Source organism: Rhyacophila brunnea, unplaced genomic scaffold, assembly GCF_057557595.1.
Source record: "Rhyacophila brunnea isolate RB1 unplaced genomic scaffold, BYU_Rbru_1.0 scaffold_7, whole genome shotgun sequence".
In the NCBI taxonomy this organism is placed as follows: domain Eukaryota; kingdom Metazoa; phylum Arthropoda; class Insecta; order Trichoptera; family Rhyacophilidae; genus Rhyacophila; species Rhyacophila brunnea.
The window spans coordinates 9,477,052-9,493,038 of NW_028233339.1; the positions used below are offsets into that span (position 1 = coordinate 9,477,052).

At 36.2% G+C, this 15,987-nt stretch overlaps 1 protein-coding gene across 5 annotated transcripts in view; it reads right to left on the reverse strand.

The window, feature by feature from the left end:
* Positions 1-1,179: 1,179 nt before the first annotated feature.
* The window catches only part of EcR (Ecdysone receptor), an 830,271-nt gene continuing 815,463 nt past the window's right edge, over positions 1,180-15,987 (reverse strand). For all 5 annotated transcript variants that reach the window (XM_085957983.1, XM_085957984.1, XM_085957981.1 and 2 more), the window contains 6 exons: positions 8,626-8,802; positions 5,800-6,095; positions 4,325-4,474; positions 3,833-3,985; positions 3,480-3,702; positions 1,180-3,357 (listed from right to left, as the gene is read on the reverse strand). In XM_085957983.1, the coding sequence (XP_085814109.1) occupies positions 3,065-3,357; positions 3,480-3,702; positions 3,833-3,985; positions 4,325-4,474; positions 5,800-6,095; positions 8,626-8,802 (1,292 nt within the window). In that variant the 3' untranslated portion in view covers positions 1,180-3,064. The remainder of the gene's footprint in view (positions 3,358-3,479; positions 3,703-3,832; positions 3,986-4,324; positions 4,475-5,799; positions 6,096-8,625; positions 8,803-15,987) is intronic.

A 15,987-nucleotide genomic window follows, 5' to 3' on the forward strand; every position in this document is an offset into this window, starting at 1 on the left:
CTCTTGTAAATGTTATAAATTAAATTTGTAAATAAGACCTCTGCTGATAATTCACCAAGATGCAATATTGTCCCGGATATAACTAAAGAGAACAACACACTACTAATAATTACATCTTATTCATAGCATTAAGTGTTGCCAGACAAACGAGTGTTTTGCGTAGTGTTCACAAAACATCGCAGAAAAATCTCGTTAGCGAATGCTACTAAAATGAGTACAACTCGGTGTAAGGTAAATTTAATTTCAGTCACTTTAATAATAACGATTTAATCTTTCAAATATAACTACATATTAGGTATGCAGAGTTGATATAATAATTTACAATCTCATATTTCGACAGTAAATAGATTTAAAACTAATTAAAAAGAAGTAAATTTATGTCTTGGTGAAATAAACAACAGATTATACAGTCTACATTTACAATGAACACCCTTAAATGTCAAAATCAGTTAAAAACCATACGTGATAAATATGTATAACGCACAATAGTTCTTATTAATATTTGACATTATAAGACAAATGAACACACGAAGCATTCTTACATAGTAATAATTGATTTTGAAATGACATCTTAAGGCGGGGCACACCGACGGAACGATCCTGAACCGATCAGAGTTTAGTCTCAGCGTACCGTGCTTCATACAAAATTATCAAAGGTTCATATTATTATCATTGATGTGTTCAAAATTATTTGCGATCCGTCAGTGTAGATCCACCTTACGCGAGAATGTATGACGTTGTGTATTTTCAATGAACGATGGATGGCAGAAAGTTTGCTGAAGTAACTTACACCTTATTATTAACACCTGAAGGCTTTAAATTGCTTAGAAAACATTAAAAAAACACTGTCAAAAATTTATTTAACAGTGCAATTTCACCGAATAATAATAATTTAAATATAGTACAGTCCAATAATATAAAATGTGTGTATACAATGATTCGATAAAGTTTCCTAAAAAGTCTTAAAGCCTCAAGTGTTTTTGCATTATGGTACAAACAATAGTTGAAGAAACATTATGAGAAAAAAAGATACAATGTTATTAATAAGTATATAAAAAAATATAACAACAAATAAGGAAATAGAGTAATCTTTGAGAATGGTTTAAATCCTGGGAGGTAATGAATATGAATACATAACAAATGATAAAGCTACAACACTGTTTATTTATTTTTTATTTTCTCTGTGAAAAATAAAATTGTGATAATCTTTTTTTCTATATAGGAAGGTACGTGATACAGGTACCCCAATGTAAGGCAAACGGTGCTAAAATATCTTCATAGCTCACGGGTGACGAGTGCCGAATGTAACCAATTATTATATAATCTGTTAGACACAACCATTCAAATAAACGTACATAGTTTTCTCTAATTCTCACTGTAAACACGTGTAATAAATGGTTTTGCAACTAAAAACAACATTCGATACTCGTCAACTGTGGGGTATATTAATATATTTCACACTGCTTCAGAGAAAGCTTACAATCAACTTTTGATAATGAACATTTTGTCAAAGAAATATTTAAAACATTAATATTGCATTTTTAAAAATAATATAAATGAAATATTCACACGAATTGTAAACGAATGAAAAAGTTGACATAAAACTTTCATCATGATAACAGTTTATTTTTTATCATTTGTGTTATAGATTTTTCCTTTGTATGTATGTATCAAATGAAATCAAAAGCTAAAATACGTACCTCTGATTAATAGAATAAGATACCTTGTTTAATAATCTTGCACTAATATGAATGACCTCTGTTTAATTTAGTTAATATGTATACATAATGTACAATTTGATTAATACAAAATGAAAAACTTTCTAGCTTTGAACTGGATCCTTTTGTGATGATTATTTATTGTAAATATACTATTATAGCTTAATTTGTATTCTTTCCTCGATAACTTTACTTTTGTGATTCTATACTAATTTAGTTTATTTTAAGGGAGAGTATGATCGAATGGACAATGCTCGACAACTAAAAGTGCAGAGAAAATAATCAGTACGTTGACAAAAATAGATGATTTACACCGGCGAATTCACGATCCGATCCGATACGGGCGGAAGAAAACGAACGCTCCCTCGGGGTCTCAGATCAGGGAAGGGGGAAATGAATTATTAAATTTTTCACGAGCGTAACAATAGAGTGACTTCTCTAACAGATATATATTATCGTGTATACGTATAAATGTTTATGTACTACGGCGTAACATTGAGATAGAATATGTAGGTAGTCTGCGATCGCGGTAATAACATAAGTCACATTCAACATCGAAAAGGCTATCGTCGGATTGAAAATGTCTGAAATAATGCTTCAGATATAATTATCGCGATAGGTATAATATTTACTATTTACTATGTACAAGTTACGCTTATCCGAGTTAATACTTAAAGTTTAAATGTAAAAGTAGACGTACGTATGCGGCGCATGAAGTCGGAGCGCGGGGACACCGCCGCCGCGTAGTTATTCCTAACTCGGGCTACTCCGCGTCGGGCCGCAGGCCCGGAGAACCGGTCCGTCCTAGCTCACAATTTACAATAAATACAAGTCTCCGACGCTAAGCTCTCTGAAATTCAAGTCAATTTTGCCGACGGGTCCGCCGTCCGCGTCTCCCGGTCAAACGATCGCGATTCACCGCACTCAGGGTAGAGAGGGACAGTCTCTCGCTCTCCGCCGGGAAGTCGAAGGGAAAAAACCGCAGAGCGTCGTCATCGAGACGCCTGCGTAATAATTAAAAATCAGACTCGCGAGACGGTTCACCGCGGCCCCAGTCTTAAAAAGGCACCTCGGTTCGGGAACGTTCCCCGGGGGAGAAGCATCGCTTCGCCTCCCGCTGCGATCTGCGAGCCGTCGTCTTCTACGCCGCTTTCCTTTTCTCTCCTCGCTCACTACCGCTAAGGTCGACAGACAGCCACCCCTGGACGTCTCGCGGGGGCGGGGGCCCTCTGGCCGCCGTCCGTCGACGCGTTATAAAAGTAAAATAATAAAATTTTTCACAGCCGTGGCGGGCCGAGCTCGGCGGCCGCCCGCTCTATCTCGCCCAGGGGGAAGGGGCGTGGAGGTTAGAGCGGCGCGGCGGGGGCGGCAGGGGGCGAGGGCGCCGCCACCTCCGTCACGTCCCAGATCTCCTCCAGGAAACGGGGCAGCTTCCTGTTCTTGAGCTTGAGCGAGATGCACATATTGGAGTTCTGGTTGCCTAGCGTGCGTAATTCCGTAAGGATGGATAGCAGCTTGGCGAAGAGGACGCCGCACTTGGCATCGCCGCTGTACCGGTTCTGAATGTAGCACCGCAGCGTCTGAATGTAGTAGCCCTGGATCTGCTCGACTAGCTCGCCTTCCTCCAGGCCGGGTCGATCTGAAATTATATTGCACCGTATCACCATTAGCATATCCCAACATTTATGTCAAGCCATAAATATATTATCAGTACAAATTACAAAAGACCAACATGGTGATGGAAAAGAATAAAATCCTTACCGGAAAATATAACGATGGCGGTGAGAAGGGCGTACTCCACGTTGTCTACGGTCATGGTGAACATCTGCCGGCAAAAGTGGAGTAGGTCCTCGATGATCTCCGCCATGCCGGCCATCTTGTAGCTGTCTCGTGTGTACGACCGGTTGTTGGCGAACAGAATCGAGTCTGATACAGCATCATACCGTCGAGCCATCCTCAGCATCATCACTTCGCTTGAACATGCCTATGTAAGACAAACAAAGATTTGATGAACATTTATGATTGAGTGAAAGTTAAAATGTCACCTCATGGATGTAAAATTTCTACTGTCCATTTGCAGATAAGTTACGACTGAAATATTAAAGAGAACATACCTTTAAAAGTGTTATTTGATCTCCTTGGCAGATCTTTGTGAAGGCGGGGAGTCCTTTGGCAAATTCAACGATGAGTTGAACTGTAAGGATGGTGATTTCAGTTATATGTCGGAAGGGAACCTCTGTCATGTCTTCGTCGTCGACAGGAGTACTCTGAAAAATATAAATCATAAAGATGAATGTTTTTTATACATAATTTAGAACAGCATCAGAAAAAGATACAAAAAAACCAAAAAGTTAAAAGAATAAATAAATGTAGTTTCTATCACATCTAAACAAGAAAATTAGACAAAAGAAGTTCTACGAATACTGCACTAATTTTCATACAAACTCTCAAATATTTCAAGTATTGCCTATATTTTTTCGCATGGACAAATGGCATTCACTCTTCATTCATTTTCCGACAACCGGTACTGTGACATCCGGAAAAACATTCAACATTTTTGTTGGACACTTATTGTTTTAAGCTTTATCAATAGAAACTATACTTACAACCATGATCCGCTTGAGGTCCTCTTCTGAAGGTTGCTCATAGCCGTCTTGGTACCAGACAAGCCGTGCTATGACATAGTTTTGGTTGTCGGTTAGAGGGGGCACGTTCCGTAATCTGTTGTCAGCCAGTAGTTTATCTGACAGAAATTTCTGAAACACAAAACAGCAATGTAAACAAGATGCGCATTGTGAAACATATCTTCTTCTCTCACTGTGCTAATAAATTTCGTTTTGTTCTGTGCTGTCACATTACGTTACCTTACTAGTTTCACGACATGACAGTTCACAGCAATTATTGAAATTCCGGCTTTGGCAACATACATACTAGGTATATACTTATTTATAGCATTTTTTGAAATTATTATAATTACTATTGTAGATAGGGTGCATGTTAACTGAAATATGATCCGAATTGATTGAATTGAAGATTTCTACTACAGTGAAACCCCGATTCTACGGTTTTCAAGGGACCCTAAAAAAAAGACGACAAATGCAGGATAATATATAAAAAAAAAATGAAAAAATTTCCTGGATTTTTTTCGACTTCATTTTCAGTTTCTCAGCTAGAGTTCTAGTTTTTTTCAAGGGGAGCATTTTAGTTGTGACTTATAAAAATTCTTGATAGAGATGCGAGGCAAGCCTGAGCAAACAAAGCGACGCGACTGAAAGGTCTGTATGTACTTATGTATCATGAAGAATTCTACGAAAGCGAAATGAAAAATATTCAACAAAAACGGTCAATCGGGATAATATTTATGACGGGACCATATCGTCACTGTTCTGGCAGAAGACACTAATTCGAAAAAATGACATATTGAGTTAGTTATACCAAAATGTTCCTTATTTCAAACTTTACCGTCTGGAAACCTTCTTAATAAATAAACAGTCTTTATTTTAAAGTCACCCTTTTTACGATTACTTAATAAACTCACATGATAGACCATTTCAAACATTTTAACAACTTCAAGTCAAATTACTCAAAACTAGTATTCTCCAGTTAGTGTGTTCTGCCAGAACAGAGACGATAGATCGAGGAAAACGATAAATCGGGGAACGGTTAATGCGGGATTATTTAACGTTGTTCTTATGGGTGTTTGACGGGACTTTCAAAAATGAACGTTATGAGCGGGAAAACGATTTATGCGAGAACGGTAGATCGGGGTTCCACTGTATTCCATTTACATATTAGTAAGTTGTTGTACCAAATAGTACAAAACAAAAAACAATAATTTAAATTCAAGTATCTCTTCTGTTGATAGTATTAATTTTCGAAACATACGGTATTAAAGAATCTGTGTATCACGACTTGACATCACAGAACAAGGGTTCGATCTTTAAGAAATGCTTAGCAGATTTTTTCACAAGTTTTGTATTTTATGTAAGTTTGGGTAATTATTTGATAATGGAGATAATAGTTTAAAATTCTGCCTGCAGACAACTTCTTTTGGTATGCGAAATATGATTGATTGACTTACAACTTTCGTGGCCTCTGGAGGTAAAGGTTCGCACTTCATGATGGCGGGTATGATGTCGGGTTTCGTTGATGTCGTCGTGACGGGGGGCTTATCCTTTTCCTTTTGGGCTTTCTTCTCCTTCCGCTTTATCGCGCACTGGTTTTCGGGGACGACGCACTCCGGCCGCATGCCCACCGCCAGGCATTTCTTCAGCCGGCACTCCTGGCACTTGCGCCGCATGTACATGTCCATCTCGCACTCGTGACCGAATTTGCAGATGTAGACAGCATTTTTCGTGACACTTCTTCTGAAGAATCCTGAAAAAATAAAAATTAAAAAACTCAAAATTTTATTAAAAAAGTTGGTTGCTGTAGTGGTATGGCTGTGTAAATAGGTTATGATAAACGCCCCCTCCCAAATGCCATAACATTTTAAAGTTACATTATATAATCCATTTAAATGTATTAAATGATAATTCTTGGTGGAAAGATATTGTTTTAACTAAAACCAAACAGTGGGTACCTAGGTATTTATTCAGTTCAACCTATTTAAAAAGCGATCAGGACTGGTTTCGTCTGCTTAGGAAAACAATCTTAACTGATTCAAAATAAATTTTACAGCAATAAAAATTATAACTTTACTTTATTTTTCACATCTTTCCATTGATATACTACTAGATGAGGAGTTCCCATACAAGTGTCATTTTAAAAATGTACCACAAAAGAAGATATTACGAATATCGTCTTATAATATTTCCTTGTAGGTATAATGCGTTAAGACCGTTAACATGGATTCCCGAATTTCACCCGTATTGCCCTGGCTGTAAAACTAAATTTGCGTTCTTGGAATAGTGACCCTAAGGGTGCTGCAACCCAAAGCTTGCAAGCTACCAAAAATTCATGTCTGAGCGGACAGCAAGTCGTCATGCGCTGACTATTAGTTAGAGTAAGATGCAAGCTAGATCGGGCTTACTCATAATTATTGCCAGGTCGTTTTCGAGACAAATATTAAGTGAGCTTATATCGAGTTAAGTCCGCTGATATTAAAACAGTAAGTTTTAACGCTGGCCGAGTCGCTGAAAATTTTAAGAAGCATATGATTCATCCAGTAGTATATCAATGCATCTTTCACAACTTATACACAAATTGAAAAACAACGTGTGCCAGACCCAGGTTCGAACCCACAACATTATAGGCCGATGCTTAAGCCATTTTTATGGTACCTATTATTAGCTTATATAAAGTGCAAATTGGAAAAGTAGGTACTTAGGTATAATATAATTGTATTAATAAATTATATTAGGTATGTACATAAAAAAATCTACAAGAATGTATTATGATCAGCAATCATTACAATGAAAACGTGTGAATTTGTAATTTAAATTTAAGCATCATTGTTAATATATTATTGAACAGTAGTCATATTTTTGCTATAAATAATTTAATTTAAAAAAACAAATATCAAGACTGGTCCAACGGGTATAATGAAACTAATATTGTACGCCATAAATCGGGAGGCAAGATAACAATTTGCCAAGAGAATAAAAACAGCATACTTACAAATTTTATTACTCGGAGGTGACCTTTGTGGTTAAAATGTGCCATTTTATGATATTCGTTGAATATAATAATATTATGTACCCGTTGCGAATATCGATCGTGTCGGCGATACAGCCTCAACAATTTAATCAATCAAACAATAATATACCAATCTTCGAAGCAATAAATGTTTTTTTTTATAATCTTAATCCATTGTCATTTTGCAAGTGATATCCTTGAAAGCTCCTTGAAAACAGCAGCTGGCTTTGGTGACTATGTGGCCATATAAAATTAAAAAATATTCTAAAACTTGCGTCATTAAACTACCTCACATTTAAGGATGTTTGGAACACACAATTGAAGTAGGTACATAAGTCGAAATCATAGGTAACACATTTTTAATTTATGGTATCATTTCAATCTCGAAACCGTATCTAATACTCAGTTTACACGTGCAAGTTGCAAAATTGCATGCATGGATCAAAAAAGTACAGAAGCTTCTGAATTTTCACGCGAAAGTTAGAATTTGTTCGATATCTACACCTGCGCAATAGAACGATAGTGGCGAGCCTGGCGGAAAATATACGAATTACATCGCGCGTACTATGTACGATACGCCAAGTACTATAATTTTGTATTAGAAGAAAATTTGGTAAAACTAGAAAAACGTTGCTTGAAAGAGGCAAATAGGTATAGCCCTAGATTTGGATAAAAAAGGGCCTCGGAATTTCTCAAATTCTTCATTATTTTTATTTGTGGTAAATAAAAAACCTTCACATTTTTAACAACAGATTTTTTGCCAAAATACTATAATTTATTGAACCGCGTACTGTAATTCGGTTACAAAAAGATGACAACACTGCAACCAGTCAAATAGTACCATAAAATGACAAGAACCACCAGAAGGCAGTGCAACAACGCGTCTCGCTTACGTTTGAAGAATGATATTGACGAGACAGTCCTTTTACGTGTGAACAGTTATTATTGCGATAGTTGAATCTACACACTATTGGTACCAGTATATCCATCCACGTGTACAAGCGCTATTATCTTGCAAATTTAAATACGATATTCGAAAACAGAATTCATAGAGATTAATAAATTACACATAACGTGGAGTATGTAGGTAGCTACCTATGTACGGATAGTGAGTTCCATTACTTACAATTATTAAAATAAAAATTTTGTTGGGTGAGGGTAATGTATTTCCTGTCACCATAATTTCTTGACAGACTTGAAGATTTTTATTTGGTTGAAGTGTAAACAATGAACATGCATTAAGCGTTGAGGGTAATGAATGATATGTTACCTTTGCATCCTTCGCAGGTGAGGGCGTTGTAATGGTATCCGGAGGCTCGGTCCCCGCAGACGAGGCATAGTTCCTCCTGCTGCCGTGGCGCTGGCCCCTTCTTCGCTCTCTTGTTCGCCTCGCAACTGTCCGCGCTGTATCCGTTCAGGCTGCTCGGGGGAGATAGATCTTCACGTCCTGGAGGAAGAAAACAAAATAATATCAGTAACACTCGGTACGCCTTATAAAAGTATTCATTAAGTTTGAGTTCATACAGTAAAATAAGTATGTACTTATTACATCTACCTACGTACTCCTATTCTTTTGCCAAGCTTAGAAGTTCCGATTCCACAGAACGTTCAGTTCCAAATTTTAATTAAAATTCGGCTGTAATAATTTCTAAAAAACTTCTTACGATAAAAGTAAGTAGCTTCCTGTATTGTTTAAAATTTCACTCGGGTCGCGTAGTTTAGTTAGTTCCAATACCGTTTTATTGTATATTAATACTAATTTAATTGTTGTAATGTAATGTAATTTAACAAGACAGAAGAATTCAGATAGCGAAATTTGTAAGTAAAAATAATAAAATTGTATCATATTATTTTCATAATGTCGTCTGGTCGCCTGACTGACTGCCACACCCTTATTTTCTTTCTTTCGACCATGTCCGATCCTAATAGGATCATAGGGGCCTCCACAGAGTAGAGGTTTGTATTAACAGATTTTATTTTTTTACGAGATATGGATGTCAGCCACTTGCTCAATCTATTAGGTCCATACCCTGACAGACTCAAAATTGAAAAACAATATGTGTACTTGCCAGACCCAGGATTCAAACCTGGGACCCACGACGTTATAGTGCAACGCCGGCCACCGTGCCACCCCCATCGACCGCCTATTTTTTTTCGTGTATTCATTGTTATGCTTCTAGGCGGAAAATTAGAAAATCTTTCCAATATACTCGTATGTCTACCAAACGTGGTGACGTGCCCATCGCTCAGTGGCGAAGGCTCCATACTAGGCGATTATTTAAAGCCTACCTTCTAAGAAAAATATGTCTTCAAGTATTTTATTTACTTATATTAAAATAGGTAAATAAAAAATATGTATGCAAAATATAAAATAATTGAGTCATCTATTGTCAGACTTTAGAATACTTACTGTTTAGTTTAGTTGAGTTTCGAATAAAAAATAAGTGGCCACAAGCGCCATCTATTTTCAACTGAATTAGCTTCGGATTCCGATCAACAGAATCCAAACTACATTTTGTATCGCTATGACGTCACATAACATCAAGCATGTCTGTAAATTTGAACCGAATCTATAAGCGCTACAGAATACGCTTACTGTAGGCCCTACACTTTTTAGGAATATGTTTATTGTCGATGTCTGTCGCTAAGCAAATAATAAATCCATAAAATAATTTAAAAAAATAATTTCTATATTTTTTTTCTATTTAGATTTCTATTTAGATATATTTATTTTAAAAATTGATTTTAAAAATAAAAAAATATTTTATCTTGAGATGTGTGTCATTGTGTTGTGTACATATTCATCAGTAGTAATATCGGATTATCTCCTTATTACCCGTAAGTATATCTGACAAGTATATTTTTTTTCTCATATCTCCACAGCCTACCTCTTTCCAAAAGTCACCCTTCGCCACTGCCATCGCTGGTGTATAATATAAAAATAGAAAAGAAAAAATACCTTTTAAATAAATAAGTAAGTACTGCAACGTTTCCACATTCAAGAGAAACTTTCTAACGTCTTGTTAAGATGACGACGTCGAAGGTACTATAAAGGTACTTAAGACTGCATTGAGAATGAAAGACGAACAGTTTTTTTAATGTTATAATGTACAAATATATAGGATCAAACGGATCAGACGGAAGCATGCACGATGAAATTGCTCGAAGAACAAAGCTGGGATGGAGTGCTTTCGGACGTCTGATAGTATCTTCAAGAGTGACCTACCATTATGTCTTAAGCGTAGGGTGTTCAACCAATGTGTGCTACCCGTGCTCACGTATGGCTGCGAGACGTGGACCCTCAACACGAGAGATGTCCAAAGGCTAAGAGTCACACAGCGAGGCATGGAGAGGTGCATGTTGGGCATCACGCGAAACGACCGTAAGAGAAACGAATGGGTTAGGAAGCAGACAAGAGTACGCGATGTAATAGACGTTGCCAAACAGCTGAAATGGAGATGGGCGGGGCACATTGCTCGCCGAAAGGACGGCCGCTGGACAAATGCCGTCATCCAATGGTACCCAAGGGGTACGAAACGGCCACAAGGTCGCCCTAAAAGCCGCTGGATTGACGAACTGGTAAAGTTCGGCGGAAATACGTGGCAGCGAACGACACAGGACCGAGAGAGTTGGAGAAAGCTTGGGGAGGCCTTCATCCAGCAGTGGATTGACCCCGGCTGATGATGATATAGGATCAAAAACATAAGCTAGACATCCATGTACAAGATAGCAGTGTATCTCTGAAACATGACGTCATTGATAGACAAGCTTCAGCAGAGAAAGAAGGAGACAAAGAAAATGTTACTGATGTTAAATAAAAGTGTTTTCATAAATCAACAATCAAAGAAGAAGAAAACAACAAAGAATTTATTAGAGAATGAGATTTACATACTTTGTGAGAGTCATTGACGTGACTTATTTGATAAAAATAAAAGCATGAAAGAGAGTAACAAAAAACGCGTTGTAATTTATATAAAAACCTCGTTTTTGGCAACTGCAAAATACAAACGAACAATAATAATTGAAGACGTAGGTCAGAAGAAAAAAAAACTGCATATAGAAAAACCAAATGGCTGAACAAAAATAAATTCGCACTTGGCGCGCGATAAAAATAAAAATTCTGCATTCGCAATACTTGAAAGAAAAAAGCACACACCTGACCAATCTATTTACACTGGGCGCATTGTGTGAATGTGTGTTAACCGACAGAGGAGAAAAACACATTTGCGATTCTCTGAAAGCTTCGTCGAAGTCAGTGACGTCCCTAGACAAAATGCCGCCCCTATGCAGCGCCAAACTGCCGCCCCATTTTTTCATCATCCTTTCATGACTCCAATATATAAAATATTGATTGGATAACATTACCATCAAAATATATTCCACTAAAACACAAAATTAAAATCTACAAATATTTTTTCCCAAAAGTGGGAATTTTTATATGTAATACAGTGGCTTCTTATTTTTGTGATACATTATTTTCCTCTATCTTGAAGAATTAAGGGCGATCCTTGTCGATTTTCTTCTTCACAAAACTTTGAACAACATTTTGAAATCATATTTTTTAGCCTGATACAGACCAGAATTACAGACCTGCTAAGTCTTTTATGTTAATTAATAGGTACATTCTGTTTCCAACCAGTGAGTTGAATTTTTAATATAGGATATTTTCGTTATCATGTACTAAGTTTAGGTAACTATATACCAAATGAATTCTCTCATTTGCCACCCTTCGAGTAACTGCCGCCCCCAAGCGACGCTCAATCTGCCTACCCCCACGGGACGTCACTGTTTATTATCAGTATGATCACCGTTGTCAATCCACAACGTTAAGTTTATAATGGGATAAAAGAAATATTGTATAATTGGAAAGACTTTAGTCCTTATGGATGCTTCGAAATACTAAAAGGTCCCGAGGATAATATCAAATAATATACAAAGGTGGGTGATATAAGAACATTGTCAGAGATTTCTGAGATGTGTAATACGCGCTGACAGCAACGCAAGACTGAAAGGTTAATAGATTGATTTATTAATTGAACTGACATTTACGTGGTATAACTCTATTATAATGGTTTTGAAACAAAGTTTTATTTTTGTTAGGTTTACTTTATCTGAGTTATTGGTGTGGACAGCTGTTACAGGCTATAAACCCATCTTCGGAACAGTGTACTAACAAAACTTATTTTAAGTTATTCTAAAATAACAATGTAAATAATTACAAGATAAAAAGAACTTATTATACAACGTTTTTAAATTTTCTGTTGAATCATATAAACTTGACAATTCTATGTATTAATAAAAACTTTTTATTGTACTTGATAGAAATACTGAATACATACAGAATACAGAAATGTCATTTTGACATTTCATATTGATTTACATAGTAACGCACGTATATATTAATAATTTAGTTGCTAGGACCCCCTTAGCAACCAACAATAATAACTTTCATTACAAAACAGAATTAACTGAAAATGAATCCAATTCTGCTTAAAAATGGCTAAAAGTATTAAAAGAATGCATTGTCGTCGTGTTCTGATATATTCAATATATATTCGATAAGTTTCAAATGTCTAGCTAGTCGGGAAGTTAGTTAAAAAAATTTAATCGCCCAATACAAATCTTGAACAAACAAGAAAAAATATATACTGGACACACAAGAAAAAATTAGTACTGGACACACAAGAAAAAATTAGTACTGGACAAACAAGAATACGAGCTAATAAAAACGTGGTAAAATATATAAAATTTAATTTCGGTAGAATGTAGATGTAGATGATACGATACTTAACTGATTAATTTAATTTTATGTCGTCGTACATACTAATATATTATACAAAATCTTCTGTCATTGTTTGAACTGAATACAATTTGTAAGTTCGTCAGTTGCAGAGATTCATTAGAATTCTTCGCGAATTATTTCGGGAGACAATATAGGAAACGACATTTCCGCCGCCGAAACCCAAAATGGCGATGCGAAGTGCAGCCTAATCGGGCAGAAACGGGCACGCCAAGCGGCGGCTCGCATTTTGTTTATGGTTTGCATTTTTGTTTCGCGAAATACTTAACATAATTAAGTATATCGTGAAGGTATATGAAGATAACAAGAATATCTCCAGACTTTCCGGTTTTAACCGGTCTCGATGTTTTCGCTGGCAAGCTGTCAACTATGCCTAACGCCTACTTTACAGCCCAATTGCTTATGTGGGAAATCGCACAATGCCAATAGTATCTTTTGGTACAGCCACCATATATATATATCCATATAATTATTTCGTAGATTCGGCTGATGTGACATTAGGACTATTAAAAATATTATAATTCATAATCAGGATCATGAAAAGTTTTTCCTGTGACACCCCCTGTGCAACTTTTAAAATTTAAAGTAACTTACCGTAAAGCGAACGAGCAACACCATTTAATGGTGTTTTGCTCGTTCGCTTTACGGTATACGACCTTAAGGGTGTGAAGGCGTACCGGGTGGTCGTAGAAAAGCAAAATGAGTAAGATAAAAATTCAGTAATAAAATACGTGTGCCGTTTATTAGCATAAAGTTCGTAGTCATTGTGAAGGAAATATAGCTATGCTCTTTAAATTGATTAAACGTTCAAATTAGATCGGACTATCATTATTATACTATTATTATTTTATTCAACACACATATAGATATTGAGATCATGGCCCCCACAAGAGGGGGGAGGGGCTGACCGGGCTCTAGCCTGGGGGCCCGACGTGGCGAGTCGACCAGATAAGTGAGATAAACACACATCACAGATGTGCTTTAATAGTAAAAAAAAGTCGCTAATATTATTATTTAAAATTATGTATCGATACTCGACAACTCCATATAATTCAAATGGATGCAATTGGACGAATAATCTGGAAAAGAAAATGACACTCACTTTATTGTCGGGTCTGCCGAATGGCATAATCTGTTCTAACGCCATTACAATAAAGGTGATATTGCTATAAATTCTTGATGGTTTTTGTTGGGTCTGCCGAACGGTTCGGTTCGAACGGGTTCGTTCAAATGAACATTGACATTAGAAACACTGCTCTAACGCCATTACAATAAAGGTCATACTGCTATAAATTCCCGATGCGTGATATCGCATAAGGAAAATTGCGTGACGTCTACCTATACATGCGAATTTACTTGCTAGCTACTGTATTGAGTGCGACGTCCATTAATAATGTCATTGAATATAAGTATTAAAATATACAAAAAAAAACTAAATATACACATTAATTTTACCGCGTACACCATTTGGAAAACACTACTGTAGAGCGTCACATTGCCTTTATCCTTAGCGATAGATAGGGGGGCTCATGGTTGAGATACTCATTTTAGGAAAGTAATTAAAAAAAAAAAAAAAAACATTGTCGATAGTTGTGTTGCGTGTTATAGTGATACGATATTTTTTTTTACTGAACAAATTGTTAGCCGAGGCACGTAAACGATACTGAGAGGCCGAACTGAGATGCGTCACATTTAACTAAGTATTATTTTGTTACTCTAGTTATTAACTTATACGATTGGTTCTCGATTTATCAGGATCGTGTTACCCGGGAGACAGATTAATCGAGATGACAAAAACCTTTGAACTCACACTAGGAATAAATGGCGGAAATGAAATAAAAGTTGAGTTTGCAGTTTGCCCCACTGAGAAATGCGATTATTATTACATTTTACGGATTACTTTACTGCCGTCAACGAATATAATCTGTATACGTTGGACAAGTTAAAATTGGGCAAAAAAAACAACAAACAACACTTTCCTCATGTTTTGGTAGTTTTGAATATTTTTCCGGGTAACCACTTATCCAGAGAATAGATTTCCCTGGTATCCCGGAAAATTGAATCATATCTATTCAATGACATTATATATGGACTACGCACTCAGTACAGTAGCTAGCAAGTAAATTCGGGTATAGCGACATTCGCACATGCATAGGTAGACGTCACGCAATTCCCATTATGCGATATCACGTATCGGGAAGTTATAGCAATATCACCTTTATTGTAATGGCGTTAGAACAGTGTTTCGAATATCAATGTTCATTTGAGCGAACCCGTTCGAACCGAACCATTCGGCAGACCCGACGAAAAGCATCAGGAATTTATAGCAATATCACCTTTATTGTAAATGGCGTTAGAACAGTTTATGCCATTCGGCAGACCCGACAAAAAAGTGAGTGTCATTTTTTTTCCAGATGCTTCGTCCATATTAATGTCATTGTATCTATTATTATCATTGTAACTTTTCTAACTGGGTCCCTTTTGATAAATTGTGTCATTTTATGTTATTCTAGGTACCATTTAAATTACAAGTTTACACTATTTTTGTTCTTTTTCTTTTTTTTCCTCTCCTGTAAATTTGTATTGTAATAACTGTACGAGTAAATATTGTAATAATAGTGTATGTTAAAAAGTAAAGCTAAATAAAAGGAAGGTTGGATTACCATTCAAACTCAATCTTCTCTATACTCAAATTATCACATTTATTATCAGACCAGTATCGTTATAATATTGTGGTGTTTTATAAACACGTACGCTTATATACCACTGGAAATGTTTTAAACTTTAATGCATCAATCAAAAATCAAGTCAGCGAGTGACACTTAAAGTATT